The 19,564-nt window shown below is 40.1% G+C and overlaps 1 protein-coding gene across 2 annotated transcripts in view; it reads right to left on the minus strand.

Moving 5' to 3' along the window:
- Positions 1 to 19,564, minus strand: part of NDST2 (N-deacetylase and N-sulfotransferase 2) — a 149,198-nt gene that overhangs the window by 38,994 nt on the left and 90,640 nt on the right. For both annotated transcript variants that reach the window (XM_073685801.1, XM_073685800.1), the window contains exon 3: positions 480 to 567. In XM_073685801.1, coding sequence (XP_073541902.1) covers positions 480 to 567 — 88 coding nt within the window. The remainder of the gene's footprint in view (positions 1 to 479; positions 568 to 19,564) is intronic.

Here is a 19,564-nt window from a genome sequence, read left to right on the forward strand (position 1 = left end):
CAGAACAAAGTATTCAATGAGAATATTTCATTCATTCAGATCTAGGATGTGTTATTTGAGTGTTCCCTTTATTTTTTTGAGCAGTGTGTATGTATATATATAGAATATCCCTTTTATTGACTCAAAATTTTTGCAGAATGTGCTATATGCTGCCTGATCGTGTGATTTCTGGCTACAGGGGAAGTACTGACACCTATACGAGAGCGTACACATTACAAGGTACATGCCAGTCTGTATAGGTCATTATGGGGATGAAGTAAGGGAACAGGACAGATTTCGATGGTTCTGCTGCTCTCTGAATATTTCCATACTGCGCTCACTTGTAAAAGTGCAGAAGTTTATTAACTTTTCCCACAGACGTTTGGATGCATTAAAGCTAGTTTTACTACTTCGCTTGGATATAAAACACACCATTACAATAACACTGGCAGTGAGTTTGGGACGGCTTTAATCAGAGCTGTGGTGAGACGTTACCGTACCTGTGTGGTAGAACTTCCCAGAAAAACCCAAGTTGAAAGTGAAATTCGGTACCAGGGTTCGCAGCTTGCTCTGAGTGTTCAGTAAAGCCTGAAAGGAAGAGAAATACAAGTCAGCATTATCAAGAAAAGCCAAGACATTGGCCAGATGGACCATTTATCACATTGACACTTGAATCAAGACCAGCAAAGATGGTGTTACAGCTTGACACAAGACCTGTGCAATGAGTCGGAGGAGGAGTGAGGGGTCTGATTTAGGAGTGTGCTAATAGAGACTCTACTTTGACATACAAGTCATATAGTTTGCATCGTTCTCATATTCCTTCCACAGGTAGAAAATGTTTGTAAATGATTTTTTTTCAACTATCACACTATATGTCCCAGAGTGATGTGTATTACTTTTATCAAACCAAATTTAACACATTAAAAGCCCAGGGCGTACCAATACGTACCTGCACCCTGGGCTTTAAGAGCCAGGTACGTATTAGTACTCCCTGTTGATTTCGCCCGCACACAGGCTGTGCGGGCGCGATCGCCACCGGGTGTCAGCGGATTGTCACAGCTGACACCCGGTACTATGTGCTGGGATGTTGCCATGACGACCTGATGTCGTCATGACATCATGACAACATCCGATTCACCAGACAGCAGGAAGATACTTTGGTCATGCGCAGTGCATGACCAAAGTATCTTCTGCATCTGCAGTGCTGACAACCTGTATAGCACAGGGATGGTGCTCCATCCCTATGCTAAACAGGCGGTCAGAGTAAAAAAAAAAAGCTGAAAGTCCCATAGTGGGACAAAGTATAAAAGTAAAAAAAGTGTTAAAAAATGAAAAAAAAAAAAAATAAATGGTAAAAATATAATAAAATAAAAAAAAGAATCCACCAAAAATAAAAATATAATGTACCCATCAATAAATATTATGAAAAAAAAAAAAAAAGTACACATATTTGGTATCGCTGCGTCCAGAATGACCTGACCTATAAAACGGTCCCACTAGTTAACCCTTTTAGTGAACACTAAAAAAAAAAAAAAAGAGAGAAGCAAAAAACAATGCTTTATCATCATACCAAACAAAAAATGGAATAACACGCGATCAAAAAGACGAATATAAATAAAAATGGTACCGCTGAAAACGTCATCTTGTCCTGCAAAAAACAAGCCGCCATACAGCTCCATCAGCCGAAAAATAAAAACGTTCTCTCTCAGAATAAAGCGATGCAAAAAAAAATATTTTTTTCTATAAAATAGTTTTTATTGTGTAAAAGCGGCAAAACATAGAAAAACGATATAAATGTGGTACCGCTGTAAACATACTGACCTCAAGAATAAAGCTGCCTTATCAATTTTACCACAAGTGGAACGGCATAAAAAAATTGAAAAAAAAAAAAACAATTCCTGAATTGTTAGTTTTTGTTTATTCTGCCTCCCAAAAATCAGAATAGAAAGCGATCAAAAAATGTCACGTGCCCGAAAATGGTACCAATAAAAACGTCAACTCATCCCGTAAAAAACAAGCCATCACATGACTGTCGGCCAAAATATGGAAAAATTATAGCTCTCAAAATATGGCGATGCAAAAACTAGATTTTGCAAAAAAAATGCGTCTTAGTGTGTGACAGCTGTCAATCATAAAAACCCGATATGATTCTGGTATCGCTGTAATTGCACCGACCCGAAGAATAAAGCGGTCTAATCACTTATACCGCACAAAGAACGGCGTAAAAAATAAACTCTAGGGTTAGGGTTGGTTTTTTTTTCAAAAGTAAAAAAAAAAAAAGATGACGATATGGCAACTAGTGTGGAGCGCAAGTGCTCGCTACTTGAGTTTGCATCGGGTATGCGGGTGCTCGAGTCTCCGCCCCATTTACTTTGCGGCCAAAAAAAACTCGCGGGGATTGCCTGCCATGCACGAGCAATCGCCCGCATGTTTTTTTTGAGTGTCTAATAACCGTGAAACATGCGGACGGGGACTCGAGCATGTCACTCGAGCACGCGCGATACATGGTGCATACCTGAGTACCCGATGCAAACTCAAATATCGAGCACTTACACTCAAGACTAATAACAACTTATTCAATATGATGACCTAATGTTATCAAATTCTGTGTCGTACCTCTGGGTTCAAAATGTTCACTATACCACTTGATAAAATCCTTGAGTGGTGTAGTTTCCAAATGGGGTCACTTGTGGGGGGTTTCCACTGTTTAGGCACATCAGGGGCTCCCCAAATGCGACATGGTGTCTGCTCTCAATTCCAGCCAATTTTGTGTTCAAAAAGTCACACAGTGCTCCTTTCCTTCTGAACACTGCCGTGCGCCCAAACAGTGTATTTGCGTACTCAGGAGAAATTGCACAAAAGTTTTTGGGTTCTCCTCTTACCCTTGTGAAAATAAAAAATTGGGGCTAAAACATCATTTTTGTGGAAAAAGTTTGATTTTTTTATTTTCACGGCTCCAGGTTATAAACTTCTGTAAAGCACTTGGTGATTCAGGGTGCTCACCACACATCTAGATAAGTTCCCTGAGGGGTCTAGTTTCCAAAATGATGTCACTTGTGGGGGGTTTCCACTGTTTAGGCACATCAGGGGCTCTCCAAACGCAACATGGCGTCCGCTAATTATTCAAGCAAATTTTACATTCAAAAAGTCAAATGGCGCTCCTTCCCTTGCGAGCCCTGCCGTGCACCCAAACAGTGGTTTCCCCCACATATGGGGTATCGGCAAGCTCAGGAGAAATTGCACAGCAAATTGCATGGTGCAATTTCTCCTGTTACCCTCATAAAAATGCAAAATTAGAGGCTGAAAAACATTTTTGTTGCAAAAATGTGAAAATTTTATTTTTACGGCTCAATGTTCTAAACTTCTGTGAAGTACCTGGGGGTTCAAGGTGATCACCACACCTCTAGATACGTTCCCTGAGGGGTTTAGTTTCCAAAATGATGTCACTTGTGGGGGGGTTTCACTGTTTAGGCACATCAGGGGCTCCACAAACGCAACATGGCGTCCGCTAATTATTCAAGCAAATTTTACATTCAAAAAGTCAAATGGCGCTCCTTCCCTTCCGAACCCTGCCGTGCACCTAAACAGTGTTTTTTCCCCACATATGGGGTATTTGCGTGCTCAGGGGAAATTGCACAACAAATTTTGGGGTCCATTTTTTCCTTATACCCCTGCGAAAATTAAAAAAATTGGGTCTAAAGTAACATTATTGTGAAAAAAGTTAAAATGTTAATTTTTTTCTTCCACATTCCAAAGATTCCTGTGAAGCACCTGAAGGGTTAATAAAATTATTGAATGTGGTTTTGAGCACCTTGAGGGGTGCAGTTTTTAGAATGGTGTCACTTTTGGGTATTTTCTGTCATAAAGATCCCTAAAAGTCATTTCAAATGTGATGTGGTCCCTAAAAAAATGGTTTTGTAAATTTTGTTGGAAAAATGAGAAAATCGCTGGTCAACTTTTAACCCTTATAACTCCCTAATAAAAAAAATTTTGGTTCCAAAATTGTGCTGATGTAAAGTAGACATGTGGGAAATGTTATTTATTAACTGTTTTGTGTGACATATCTCTCTGATTTAAGGGCATAAAAATTCAAATTTTGAAAATTGCCAAATTTTCATTTTTTTCACAAATAAACACCAAGTGATATTGAAGAAATTTTACCACAATCATGAAGTACAATATGTCACGAAAAAACAATCTCAGAATCAGGGAGATCCGTTGAAGCGTTCCAGAGTAATTACCTCAAAGTGACACTGGTCAGAATTGTAAAAATTTGCCTGGTTATTAATGTGCAAACCACCTTGGATTGTAAAGGGGTTAAAAGGGACTCTGTTACTAGGTTTTTTCTACACCATCTGAGAGCAGTATGACGTAGGGGCAGAGACCCCGATTCCAGGGATGTGTCACTTACTGGGCTGCTTGATATCATTTTGATAGAATTACTGTTTTCTTAGCTGCAGATCTAGCAGTGCTCTAAATGCGGAGCTCTTTATAACCCCGCCCACACTACTGATTGGCAGCTCTGTGTACACTGTGCATAGGCAAAAAGCTGCCAATCAATGGTGGGGGCGGGGTTATACATAGCTTATGAATATACTTGACTACCTGGCAGCATGTTCACTAGTCCTCTAATGATAATCTCCTGCTGATACAATGATTTTATCAAATCTACAGCTAGCACCCATATGCAAATATGGAAGTAGATTGGTGTACCCACCAAAAATAATCCCACACAGAGACAACACATAGGTCCTGAACAGATGGACCAATAACGCCCATGTAGTCTCCCATTCTCCCTCTGATCACAGTAGCACCGACAATCCAAAAATCACAAGGAAATTTTATTCCGTTTTAGGAAATGATCTAGGTGCCGTGACAAATCCAGATGCAATCTGGCATACATGTTTTGTGCCACATTTTTTTACATGCTTTAGTCACTTTTTTGCAGTTCACTCAACAAGAGGGAGAGGCTTATTGGAAAGGGGTATGGTTTACAATGTGGCAAAATATGCCAACATTTTGTTGCAATATAGTGGCATGAACTGAAACAACCAAAAGGAGGTGTAAAATTATAGGAAAAAGTCTAAAATACACCAAATTCATCATACAATAAAAGTCTCTGGGATAAATGTGGCTTCACTACATATTCTGTAGTCAGGCCGTGAACGTGTAAGGCCACGTTCACACGTTCAGTATTTGGTCAGTGTTTTACATCAGTATTTGTAAGCCAAAACCAGGAGAGGAACAATCAGCGGAAAAGTATAATAGAAACACGTCACCACTTCTGTATTTATCACCCACTCCTGGTTTTGGCTTACAGATACTGATGGAAAATACGGACCAAATACTGAACATGTCCTTAAGCTGTCCTAAATGTGCACCAACACTTCTGGCAAAAAGGCTTAATTAATCTGATAATACAACCCTTTCCAGGGTTTACATATACATATTTACATAGTATTTCTTTTTTTTTATTGCAGTGGAAGAAGAGAGCAAAAAAGAAAAAAAAAAACAATTTGATTTCACGGAATGTAAGACAACAGATGGAGGTGTTAGCAACAAACTTTACCAAGTTAAATTGAATTTCCAAAGTGCAAATGAGACCATAAAACGGCAGCGCTTTAAATGCTTTTCTGACAGAACAAGGTTAATAAAATGATAATGCAGTTCTCCGAGAATGAAAATCGCAAGCAATTAGAGCTTACAAAACCACTCGTGACAACACTACAGTATTTCTTGAAATGAGAATACACATTCAGGTTTCAGATCCGGCCATAAATGAAAATATTTGTTGCCGAGTAGCAAAATTTTATTCTTCATCAGACAAATGCTCAAACTACAGCAAATGTGATGGCGGTTATGTACCCAGGCCATACACCTTATAATCTGTTACTGCATCCGCACGTTCATGGCCAAGGATAATGGGGGGGGATTTAAAGATGCAGTACACTTGCTTCAATCTATAGAGTACCTCTTTTAGGCGAGGGCTACAGGACGACATTTATCAAGAAACATCATTTCTCATCAATGTCGAGCAACAAAAAACATGTGCAACCTCATGACGTGTGACTACTTTAGAGCTGTGATTTTGCTACAGAATAAAAAACAGCTAAGTTGTGACAAGTCACACATCGCTTGAGACTTGCATTGAAGTCTATGACAAGTGAGACAATTGCAACAGAAAATCCAACTTACTTGGAAATATTTGCGACTGTCTCAGGTTGCAAAGAGACACCATAGGAAATAATCAGAAGTGACATCACAAGGGGACACACAATTTTAGTGTCGCGTGACAAATGTCACGGTGCAGCCCTAGCCTAAAAGGGTTGCCTGAGATCAAACAAAAAAAAATGATCAGTGGGTGGGGGTAGTATCAGATATTAAAAAGAAGCATTAGTAGTCTGTAGTGTTGAGCGAAGGTGCTTGGATAAGGTGTTATCCGAGCATGCTCGTGTCCTAATAGAGTGTGCTAGTGGGCAATCCCTGCATGTGTCGGGCAATCCCTGCATGTGTCGGGCAATCCCTGCATATGTTGAAGCTGTCAAATGACTGCGAGACATGCAGCCGTGGCAGTTCGAACATAGCAATCGAGCACACCGAAACTACTCTGTTAGAACACAAGCATGCTCGGATAACACCTTATTGGCGCATGCTCGCTCATCACTAGTAGCCTGTTAAATCCCTGCTCAATCTTTGCTTGGCTGCAGCCACTCACAAGATTTAACAGGGAGTTGTTCTTGTATTATATTGGGACATTCTGCACCATCTTGATCCCCAACAACCCATTGTGAAAGCTGAAGGTCCAGACATGGAGGAATTGCCGCACATTTACAGCACAGATTGCAAACCACAAATTTGCAGCAAGCTATAGTAAAACATCTGTATGTACATAAGAGCACGCTGTGGGCTTTCTATTTATGAGCATGATCATTATGTTTGAGAAAGCCGCAGATTTTAAACAGGTGAAACCCATGGTGGACCATTTTGAGTCTGGACTTGTATTAGTTGCTTTCTGAAGAGTTTTAGAACAGAGCATGATAGTCAGCAAGGCTTGAAATTTGCTACTGGCGCCAATAATTTTGGATTCTTACTAGAAATGTCTATGGGAGATCTCATTGTCTGGTCTTTGGGACTAGACCAAATGGCTCAGAGTCTGCAGCTCACCCCAATACTATAATAACTGGAAATAGCCAACATTTTTCATTACTTTTCATCGGATAAAGTAGAGGTCTGCACCCTGCCGATGTCTAGTGGCTGCAAAACTACAATAGCCAGTGGCCCCAACAGCAGGAAGGAGAGCCACAAGTTGCATACTACAGAGATAGAGTAACATTTTCACTGATGTGTTATTTTACCATCACACATGTCAATAAAGGCCTTGTTCATACGACCATCAGATGCTCCATTCAGAGCCAGTTTAGTCTGTGCCAATAGGGTGGGTGCATTTGGTGCCCATTAAATCATGGCTTCTATTTGAAATGAAAACCAAGATGATCGTGTGAACACAGCCTTAACATCTGACATAAAAAATATCCTGTTCACACAATCCTGCTGAAATATATGTATGTATATGTATATATATATATACACACACACATACATATACACACACACACAGTGGTGTGGCAAAGTGTTCGCCTCCTTCCTGATTTCTTATTCTTTTGCATGTTTGTCACACTTAAATGTTTCAGATCACAAATTTCAATCTTAGACAAAGAAAACACAATTAAACGCAAAATGCAGTTTTTAAATGAAGGTCTTTATTATGAGGGGAAAAATATCCAATCTACAGGGCCCTGTGTGAAAAAGTGATTGCTCCCTAAACCTAATAACTGGTTGGGCCATTCTTAGCAGCAACAACTGCAATCAAGCATTTGCGATAACTGCCAATGAGTCGGTTACAACGCTCTGGAGGAATTTTGGCCACTCATCTTTGCAAAATTGTTGTAATTCAGCCACATTGGAGGGTTTCCAAGTATGAACCGTCTTTTTAAGGTCATGCCACATCATCTCAATCGGATTAAGGTCAGGAGTTTGACTAGGCCACTCCAAAGTCTTAATGTTGTTTTTCTTAAGCCATTCAGAGGTGGACTTCCTGGTTTGTTTTGTATCATTGATTGTCCTGCTGCGTAACCGAAGTACGCTTCAGCTTGAGGTCACGAACAGATGGCCGGACATTCTCCTTCAGGATTTTTTTGTAGACCGCAGAATTCATGGTTTCATTTACCACAGCAAGTCTTCCAGGTCCTGAAGCAGCAAAACAGCCACAGACCATCACACTACCACCACCATATTTTATTGTTGATATGAAGTTTCTTTCCTGAAATGCTGTGTTACTTCTATGCCAGATGTAATGGGACATACACCTTCCAAAAAGGTGCCTCGACAGTCCAGAGTATTTTCCCAAAAGTCTTGGTGATCATCAAGATGTTTTCTGGCAAAACTGAGACGAGTCTTTATGTTCTTCTTGCTTAGCAGTGGTTTTCGTCTTGGAACTCTGCCATGTATGCCATTTTTGCCCAGTCTCTTTCTTATGGTGGAGTCCTGAACACTGACCTGAACTGAGGCAAGTGAGGCCTGCAGTTCTTTGGATGTTGTTGTGGGGTCTTTTGTGACTTCTTGAATGAGTCGTCGCTGCACTCTTGGGGTAATTTTGGTCGGCTAGCCACTCCTGGGAAGGTTCACCGCTGTTCCATGTTTTCGCCATTTGTGGATAATGGCTTTAACCATGGTTTGCTTTAGTCCCATAGCTTTAGAAACGGCTTTATAAACTTTTCTAGACTGATTGATCTCAATTATTTTGTTGATCATTTGTTCTTGAACTTTTTGGATCACAGCATGATGTCTAGCTTTTGAGGATATTTTTGTCCACTTCACTTTGTCAGGCAGATCCTATTTAAAAGGGAACCTGTCATGTCCTAGCTGCCCTCTAGACTGCCCCCATAGCGTTGTTAGTGATGCAATGTGCATCACTAACAAGCTGTTTTCATGAAAATTGGTGCAGCTATAATGATTTTTATAAGGTTTAATATACAGTCATATTCAGTCATGGGCGGGAGCAGCATTCACTCACTGCTGGCGCCGCCCATGTATTTGAATCCTGCTCCCGGTAAGCGCTGATATTGTGGGGCGCAGGCGCACTTTTATATGTTTGGCCGCCTGCGCAGTGAGGCTGTGTGATTACCAGCTTCACTGCACACGCGCAGGGAACATATCACGTCATAGCGCATGCGCAGTGAAGCTGTGTAGTTCGCAGCTGCACTGCGCATGCACTATGACGCTCTATACCCCGCACATGCGAAGTGAGGCTGTGTGATTACCGGCTTCACTGCGCATGCGTGGGGAACATAGTGCATGAGCAGTGAAGCTGGTAATCACATAGCCTCACTGCGCAGGCGGCTGGACATGTACAAGTGCGCCTGCGCCCCACAATTTCAGCACTTGCCAGGAGCAGGATTCAAATACATGGCCTCTATGACTGAAAACGCAGGTAGGATCTAAGTATATTAAACCTTATAAAATCATTATAGCCGCGCCAATTTTCATGAAAACAGCTTGTTAGTGATGCACACTGCATCACTAACAACGCTATGGGGGCAGTGTAGAGGGTAGCTAGGACGTGACAGGTTCCCTTCAAATGACTTATTGATGGATAACCAGTGTTGCAGTAATCAGGCCTGTGTGTGGCTAGGGAAATTGAACTCAGCTTCCCAAAGATGTGATAAACCACAGTTAATTTAGGTTTTAAAAGGGGAGGGGGGAAGGGATCACTTTTTCACACAGTGTCCTGTAGGTTTGGATTTCTTTTGTTCTTAATAATGAAGAGCTTCATTTAAAAAAAACTGCATTGTGTGTTTACTTGTGTTATCTTTTTCTAATATTTAAATTTATTTTGTGCCCTGAAACATTTTAGTACGTCAAACCTGTAAAAGAATAAGAAAACAGGAAGGGGCAAACATTTTCACACCACTGCATATATAATTACATACATACATACACACGCCATTAGCAACTACAACACTGAAGGGAAAAAGCAAGATATCTGGATAGTCAAACGCTGAAAAAGTAAAAAAGAAAAATCCTCAAATTAAGTGGGAAGGAGGTGGAGGAGGAGGAGGGACGCCCTATAAAAAGGTTATCCAACATATACAAGTACATGCCTTTGGAATGAGTCTGACTTAATATTGGTTCAAACCCAATTAAAGGATTTCATACATCAAACACATCTTTCAGGAAATCCTTCTGCTAAGGTCATGTCTTATGAGGTAGCTAAACCATTTTTAGCTACAAGTCACCAGAGCAATGCAGTTTGTAATTCTCTAGCCAGAATGAAGCATAAACGCTCCTTCCCTTCAGGTCTGTAGCAAAACAAAAAAAACAACCCCGTGCCAAAACCAACTGTATCAACCGCGGGCGAGCCCTCACCACTGTTGCCATCCACGGTGCCCCCACTACTATCCATCCAATGTAAACACCCACAACACGTTCTCAGAAGAATTTTTTTTTTAATTTTTTTTTTAAAAAGTCATAATCCAAAAGTGACATTTTTTAGCAGCCATCGGCGTAGAGGTTGTACCTAGTCTTCACACTTCACTGAAGAGCATTCAGCAACTTCTTATTCACTCTTGATCACAGTTCCCCCGCATGATCTATTTTATGGCTATGTAGGAGGCATACATTATTATTTGGCTCCATCTATGGTCAGACATACAAATCACGTCAGCTAAAATGACTTTTCTACGACAGCCATGTCCTTCGTTGTGCCACATAATCAAGCATGTGTATTTTAAAAGGGATCTTTTTTTAGATCTGCATATTTTTACCTTTCTTTCCCCCCTTTTAATGTGGCCATAAACAGACGGTTGATTATTTGACCAACAGTGGGCCTCGTTCAGACCTCCACTTTTCACATGTCTGCTTTTGGGTTGTTGTTTTTACAGACTGTGGCAAAAAAAATCACAGCCATGTCCATTTTTCACCAACATAATGGGGAAAAGAACAAGTCTATGGGTTTGTGAAAATCAAGGTTCATGTGCGGTCTGTGATTAACACTGAAATATAGAGAAGCTTTTTAATGCATTTATCCATGCGTGAAAGTCACTGATGGTGAAAACTGACACAAGGACCAAACACTGATGAAACTCAAATCCAAAACATTGAGGACATGCAAGCCATTTTTTTATAGTGAATAAAAACCGACGTTTCAATGAGGTCTAAAAACTATCAGTCCCTTTTTGCAAAAACTGTCTGAATATGACTGATTGTTAAAGTACAACTCCAGCCTTTTTCCATATACAGTTAGGTTCAGAAACATTTGAACAGTGACTGGATCTTCGAGATTTGGGCTCTGCATGACACTTATTTAAAATGAAACAGATGCAATTGAAGTGTAGACTTTTCAGGTTTAGTTAAAGGGGTTGAACAAAAATATCCTGTGAAACATTTTAGGAATTGCAACCATTTTCCTACAAAGCTGAGTCTCCTTTGTGGTGCTTTGCCAGGCCTTTACTGCAGCTGACTTCAGATGTTGCTTGTTTGTGGGTCTTTCTGACTTAAGTTTTGTCTTAACCATCTGAAATGCTTCTCAATAGGGTTGAGATCAGGTGATTGACTCAGCCATCTCAGAATATTTCACTTCTTTGCCTTAAAATTCTCCTGGGTTGCTTTCACAGTATGTTTCGGGTTATCGTCCATCTGTACTTTGAAGCGTCGTCCAATCAATCTTGCTGCATTTGGTTGAATCTGAGCAGAAAGTATGGCCCTGTACACTACAGAATTCATCCGGCTGCTTCTGTCTTCAGTCACATCAATAAACACTAGCGACCCAGTGCCATTGGAAGCCATGCATGCCCGCGCCATCACACTGTCTCCACCATGTTTTACCAGAGGATGTGGTATGCTTTGGATCATGAGCCGTTCCAAGCCTTCTCTGTACTTTCTTCTTCCCATTACTCTGGTACAGGTTGATCTTAGTTTCATCTGTCCAAACAATGCTTTTTCAGAACTGGGTGGCTTCTTTAGATGTTTTTTGGCAAAGTCTAATCTGGCCTTTCTATTTTTAAGGCTGATTAATAGTTTGCACCTTATGGTGAACCCAGTGTATTTGCTCTAATGAAGTCTTCTCTTTATGGTAGACTTAGATACTGAAACACCTACTTCCTAGAGAGTGTTCTTCACTCGAGTGGATGCTGTGAAGGGATTTTTCTTCATCATGGGAAAATTCTGATCATCCACCACTGTTGTCTTCTGTGGGCATCAGTGTTGTCTTCACCAGTGCGTTTTTTATGCGTAATGTACAAAACTATTGATTTGACTACTCGTAATATTTTTGATCTCTCTGGTGGATTTATTTTTTTTTTTCAACCTAATGATGGTCTGTTTCTCTTCCACCAATAGCTCCTTTGACCGCATGTTGTGGATTCACAGAAACAGCTTCCAAATGCAAATGTCATATCTGGAATCAGCTCCAGACCTTTTACCTGCTTAATGGATGATGAATTAATGAGGGAATAGCACATGCAGCCCATTAAAGAGCTTTTGAGATAATTGTCCAATTACTTGTGGTCCCTTTAAAAAATAGTTAATAACATTTCCCACATGTCTATTTTACATCAGCACAATTTTGGAAACAAAATGTATTTTTTTTTTTTTAGGAAGTTATAAGGGTTAAAAGTTGACCAGCGATTTCTCATTTTCCAACAAAATTTACAAAACCATTTTTTTTTTTTTTTTTTTTTTTGGGAACGCATCACATTTGAAGTGACTGTGAGGGGCCTATATGACAGAAAGAATCTTTGGAATGTGGAAGAAAAAAAATGAACATTTTACTTTTTTCACAAAAATGTTACTTTAAACCCCAATTTTTTTTATTTTCACAGGGGTATCAGGAAAAAATAGGCCGCAAAATTTGTTGTGCAATTTCTCATGAGTAAGCAGATACCCCATATGTGGGGGAAAACCACTGTTTGGGCGCACGGCAGGGTTCGGAAGGGAAGGAGAGCCATTTGACTTTTTGAATGTAAAATTTGCTTGAATAATTAGCGGATGCCATGTCACGTTTGGAGAGTCCCTGATGTGCCTAAACAGTGGAACCTCCCCCCCAAAAAATGACCCCATTATGGAAACTACACCCCTCAAGGATTTTTTCAAAGGGTATAGTTAACATTTTGAACCTAGAAGTACGACACAGAATTTGATAACATTAGGTCATCATATTGAATAAGTTGTCATTAGTCTTGAGCGCAAGTGCTCGCTACTTGACTTTGCATCGGGTATTCGGGTATGCACCATATATCGCGGATGCTCGAGTCCCCGCCCCGCATGTTTCACGGTTATTAGACACCTAAAAAAAAACAAAACATTCGGGGTTATTTTGGCTGTACAACATCTGCAAAACATATGGGGAGGAGACTAGAGCTTGTCACTCGAGCACCCGCTATACTCGATGCGTACCAGAGCACCCGATGCAAACTCAAGTAGCGAGCACTTGCGCTCAACACTAGTCGCCATATCGTTGTCATTTTTATTTACATTTGAAAAAATCCCAACCCTAGCACAACCCCAACCCTACCCTAGCCCTAACCCCAGCCCTAGCCCAACCGTAACCCTAGCCCAACCCTAACGCTAGCCCAACCCTAACCCTAGCCCAACCCTAACCCTAACCCTAGCCCAACCCTAACCCTAACCCTAGCCTAACCCTAACCCTAGCCCAACCCTAACCCTAGCCCAACCCTAACCCTAGCCCAACCCTAACCCTAGCCCAACCCTAACCCTAGCCCAACCCTAACCCTAGCCCAACCCTAACCCTAGCCCAACCCTAACCCTAGCCCAAGCCTAACCCTAACCCAACCCTAACCCTAACCCAACCCTAACCAGGACATGATTTAGCAGCAATCTTACAAGCAGCAACCATTTATCAGATCAACAAGATCAATTGCTTTGAAGAAGGCTTCAGGCACCCAATTAAGTCTAGTAAGTGCCAGGAGCGTCTCCTAAAGAGGGTTCAGCTACTGGATAGGGTCATCAGTGCAGAGCTTGCTCAAGAATGGCAGCAGGCAGGTGTCAGTGCATCTGCAAGCATAATGAGGGGAAGACTTCTCGAGGCTGGCCTGGTGTTTTTCTTGGAGATAAGTGGACATCACGGACTGATAAAATTTATTTTCTCTAAAGAAGTCCCCATCAGACTGTTTAGGACATCTGAAAAAACGATTGTCCGGAGAAGAAAAGGTGAGCACTACCATGAGTCCTGTGTCATTCCAACAGTAAAGCATCCTGAGAACATTTGTGTGTGGGGGGGCTTTTCATCCAAGGGAATGGGCTCACTCACAATTTTGCGAAATATCACTACCATGAATAAAGCATGATTTCTAAAAACATACTCCATGAGTAATTTCTCCCAACCATCCAGGAGCAATTTGGTGGTGAACAATGCTTTTTCAAACAAGATGGGGCACCATCATGATAATCAAGTGGCTTGGTGAAAAAAATATTTACATTCATGGCCTGGAAGCTGCGAGGATCTTAATCTCATTGAGAACTTGTATTCAATTCTGAAAAAGCTGGTGGACAAACAAAAAAAAACACAGAAATGATGATAAACTCCAAACACTGATTAGACAAGAAAGGGCTGCGATCAGTCAGGATTTGGCCCAGGAACTGATATCCAGTGGCCAGGGAAAATTGAACAAGTTTTGAAAAATGAGTGTGACCACTGTAAATATTGAGACTTTACATGAACTTTTATTTTATTTGTCAATAAAAGTGTAAAAACGTATGAAATGCTGATAACTGTAGTTTAGTAACCAGAGAAACATGATGCCCATTTCAGTCTACATAACGTCTTGGAAGCTGCGCCACTTCTCTGGATATTGGGAATTTAATTGAATTGTCCTGGTAGTCAATTCCACAGTTTTAAGAATGCCCTAAAAATGTACTTCTTTAGACTGGCCTATTGTCTCACCTCACTTACGCAACTATCCCTGCTTTGCCCATACAAACTTTTTTTCAAAATCAGGACCCTCGTAGCATCTGTTCATACACCCTCCACTCATTTCTTAGCCCTCTGTCTGTACACATAATGGCTAGTGCCTGGTTCATGCAGCGTTATGTGAATATCCTATTTGTTATATTACTGGCTGGACCATACAATACAAGCACTTTTTACCATTTACCTTTCATGCCTCCCCTATTTCCTTATAGATTGTAAGCTTGCGAGCAGGGCCCTCACTCCTTTTGGTATCTAGTTGTGTTATTCTGTGATGTCTTTATTGTCTGTACAAGTCCCCTCTGTAATGTAAAGAGCCGTGGAATATGTTGGCACCATAGAAATAAAAATTCAGATTTTGGTGCATTTTCCTGTTTTTTTTTTTTGGTGCAAACTAAATTTGTAATTTGTCTACAGTACATGTTTAATAAAGTTAGTTTTATTCACCAAAAATGCAGCAAAACCTGTTGTTTGCTCTGCTTTTTGCACATTCTCATTGGTTTCTATGGGTGTAATAACTATGTAAAAACTCTGAAAGAATTGACATGCGGCAAATTTCAAAAAAATGCCGCAATGCTAAAATTGAGTCAGGAAAAAGAAAAGTGTGCATGAAATTTCTGAAATCTCATAGCTTTTCCTGGTACTGTAAGACGCACCTTATTTTCTGGGGTAAAAACAAACAAACATAGCCTAACTCTAGCTAGAAAATCTATGCATTTCCAAAGCATTTTTTGAGCTGCTAAGCCTCTTTTCTTAATGGGGGAAAAAAAAGCAAAGGATAAAAAATTCACTATGCGAATGACATTTTAGAAATATCTGCCGTTCTTGTAAAAGACCACTTTTTTCCCCACACAAAACAAGGGCATTAAAATGCAATGTTTAACCACTTCGCGCCAGAGCCTGTTTTTGACTTCGTGACCGGGCCAATTTTTTCAATTCTGACCACTGTCACTTTATGAGGTAATTACTCTGGAACGCTTCAACGTATTCCCCTGATTCTGAGACTGTTTTTCGTGACATATTGTACTTCATGATAGTGGTAAAATTTCTACGATATCACTTGCGTTTATTTGTGAAAAATTTTTTGCAATTTTCAAACTTTGAATTTTCATGCCCTTAAATCAGAGAGATATGTCACACAAAATAGTTAATAAATAACATTTCCCACATGTCTACTTTACATCAGCACAATTTTGGAACCAAAATTTTTTTTGGTTAGGGAGCTATAAGGGTTAAAAGTTGACCAGCGATTTCTCATTTTTCCAACAAAATTTACAAAACCATTTTTTTTAGGGACCACATCATATTTGAAGTCACTTTGAGGGGTCTTTATGACAGAAAATACCCAAAAGTGACACCATTCTAAAAAACTGCACCCCTCAAGGTGCTCAAAACCACATTCAAGAACTTTGTTAACCCTTCAGGTGCTTCACAGGAATTTTTGGAATGTGGAAGAAAAAAATTAACATTTAACTTTTTTCACAAAAATGTTACTTTAGACCCAATTTTTTTTTTTTTTCGCAGGGGTAACAGGAAAAAATGGACCCCAAAATTTTTTGTGCAATTTCTCTTGAGCGCGCTGATACCCCATATGTGAGGGAAAACCACTGTTTGGGCGCACTGCAGGGTTCGGAAGGGAAGGAGCGCCATTAGACTTTTTGAATGTAAAATTTGCTTGAATAATTAGCGGACACCATGTTGCATTTGGGGAGCCCCTGATGTGCCTAAACAGTGGAAACCCCCCACAAGTGACACCATTTTGGAAACTAGACCCCTTAGGGAACTTATCTAGATGTGTGGTGAGCACATTGGGAGACATAATAAACAAATCAGTAGCAGGTGAAGAATTGGTTTTATTTATTTTTTACGCCGTTCCTCGTGCGGTATAAGTAATGAGATTACTTTATTCTTCGGATCGGTGCGATTACAGAGATACCAGATTTATATGGGGTTTTTATGACTGACAGCTGTCACACACTAAAAGACGCTTTTTTTTTGCAAAATCTAGTTTTTGCATCGCCATATTTTGAGAGCTATAATTTTTCAATATTTCGGTCGACAGTCATGTGACGGCTTGTTTTTTGCGGGACGAGTTGACATTTTTATTCGTACCATTTTTGGGTACGTGACATTTTTTGATCGCTTTCTATTCCGTTTTTTGGGAGGTAAAATTAACAAAAACCAACAATTCAGGAATTTTTTTTTGAGGTTTTTTTTTATGCCGTTCTGCGTGTGGTAAAAGTGATAAGGCAGCATTATGCTTCGGGTCAGTACGTTTACAGCGATACTACACTTACTGTATATTTTTTGATGTTTTGGCGCTTTTACACAATAAAACAATTTTATAGAAAAAATATTTTTTTGCATCGCTTTATTCTGAGCGCTATAACTTTTTTATTTTTCGGCTGATGGAGCTGTATGGCGGCTTTTTTTTTGCGGAACAAGATGACGTTTTCAGCGGTACCATTTTTATTTCCATTTTGCTTTTTGATCGCATTTTTTTTCCACTTTTTGTTTGGCGATATGAGGAAAAAGCATAGTTTTTTGCACTGTTTTTTATTTGTTTTTATTACGGTGTGCACAGAAGGAGTTAATTAGTGTGACAGTTTTATAGCTCGGGTTGTTTCAGACGCGGCGATACCAAATATGTGTACTTTTTTTGTTTTTGCATAAATATACGGATTTATCGGTTTAATATTTTATTTATTTATTTGTATTTATTTTGTGATTTCTTTTTAACAGTTTGAAAACATTTTTTTGACTTTTTTTTTTTTCATTTTTACTTAGTCCCTGTATGGGACATTAATTTTTATTTTTCTGATCACTGATCTCATGTAATGTAATAGACATATATTACATTGTATGAGACCACTGCTGACAGTTTCACACTGTCTCCTGCTGGACTCAGCTTGCAGGCTGAGCCTAGCAGGACACCATATATGGCAGATCTGGAGGCGGTCATGCGACCTCCAGCTGCCATAACAACGGCAGGTCCTGGAAGGTATCAGGGGTCGTCGGAGAGTGAAGTAGACGACCCCCTCTCCTCTTACCATCTTCTATATGCCGCGATCACTATAGATCGCGGCATATAGAAGACAGCAAAGGGTTAACATCACTGGGACCTGATCCAATCAGGTCCCGATGATGGTCCCTGTCAGAGCTATCGCTCTGCACCGCACCCGTAGCGCTTGCAGGACCCTAGGGGTCCTGAGCGCTGCGGGACCACCCACCGTTTTTAAACGTCGGCGCTGCACACAGCCCAGGCAGCGCCGACGTTTATCTACAGTGGGCGGTCGGGAAGCGGTTAATAAGCCCTAAAAGGTATGCGCGCACAGTTTTTATAACAATTTTTCTGGCTGAAAAATAAAAACAAACTTTTTTGCCTGTTTTTTTTGTCTATTTATTTTACTTTAGAAGTGTGTTCTCAAGTTCTTACATTGTTTAAATTAGTTAGCCTGTATGAGAATAAGCAAATTTGCAATTGCCTTGCTTATCCTATCTGCTGTCATTCTCCTGAAATAATAGCTTTCATCTTTTATAGCGAACAGCTGGTTTCCATGGAGCCTGGCCAGTGCACAGTAGCTTCATTCTAGGAGAAAAGTTAACTCTTAACATCCCAGTCAGCTCTGTACAGCCCTTTGGTTTGTATACAGCAGTTAGCTTCTCCCTCTCCCTTTTATCTTCTGAAGAGATAGGGTATGTTCACACAGGGCGTTTCTGGTGCTTTTTTTCCTGCAGCAAAACCTGCTCTCTTGGCAGGAAAGAAGCAAGTGTGCATTTTTTTGTGGTGGTTTTTGGTGCGCTTTTCAGGATTCCAAAGTTCAGCTTTGCTTCTACCACAGAAGCATGAACACAGGTCACCAATGCAAGACATATTCATGAAAAAATACACATTACAAATGTAAGCAGGGCAGGTGAACTGTTCAGGAATAGTTTACCTAAGACATTGGCAGTGCATTGAGTTTGTAGGACACTATTTACTTTCACACTTTGGTCTGCCAATGAATTGCTCAGGCATTGTTCAATTTCACATCTAGGTCAGCCACAGACATAGTTCAATCTCACAGCTTGGGAGGCCAATGTTTATTTTCTACGCATCACTAATTTACTTAAACTGTACTAATCCAAACTGCCAACTCAGGTGACCAAGACAAGATGGTAAACTTGGGAAAAATCACAAAAATAATTGTTTCACATACTGCTGTACTTGCAGTTTTTCACTAAAAACGCAGCAAAACGTTCACACTAGCCATTTTTTCAGCGCTTTTTGCACCACCCATTGCTTTCAAATGGGAGAAAAAACGCTGAAAAAAGTGACATGCTCCATTGTGTAAAAAAACATGCAAAGCACAAAATACTGAGGACAAAAAAAAACAAGCTGCATGCATGAGATTTCTGAAATCTCAGACTTTGCTGATACTGTAAAACACAGCTGAAAATTTCCATAAAAAATGCATCAAAAAATGCTGAAAAAACGCTACTCTGTGCAGCAAACAAAAACAAGTTTATGTTGTATAATAAATAGTATAACCTGCATGGTATATGCAAAAAAAGAGGAGAAATGAGCTGAAGTAATCTGAGAAATTGGGTAACAAAGTTGTC

The sequence above is a fragment of the Phyllobates terribilis genome, unplaced genomic scaffold (assembly GCF_046119375.1).
Source record: "Phyllobates terribilis strain yellow unplaced genomic scaffold, ASM4611937v1 Scaffold_5__5_contigs__length_657084704, whole genome shotgun sequence".
In the NCBI taxonomy this organism is placed as follows: Eukaryota; Metazoa; Chordata; class Amphibia; order Anura; family Dendrobatidae; genus Phyllobates; species Phyllobates terribilis.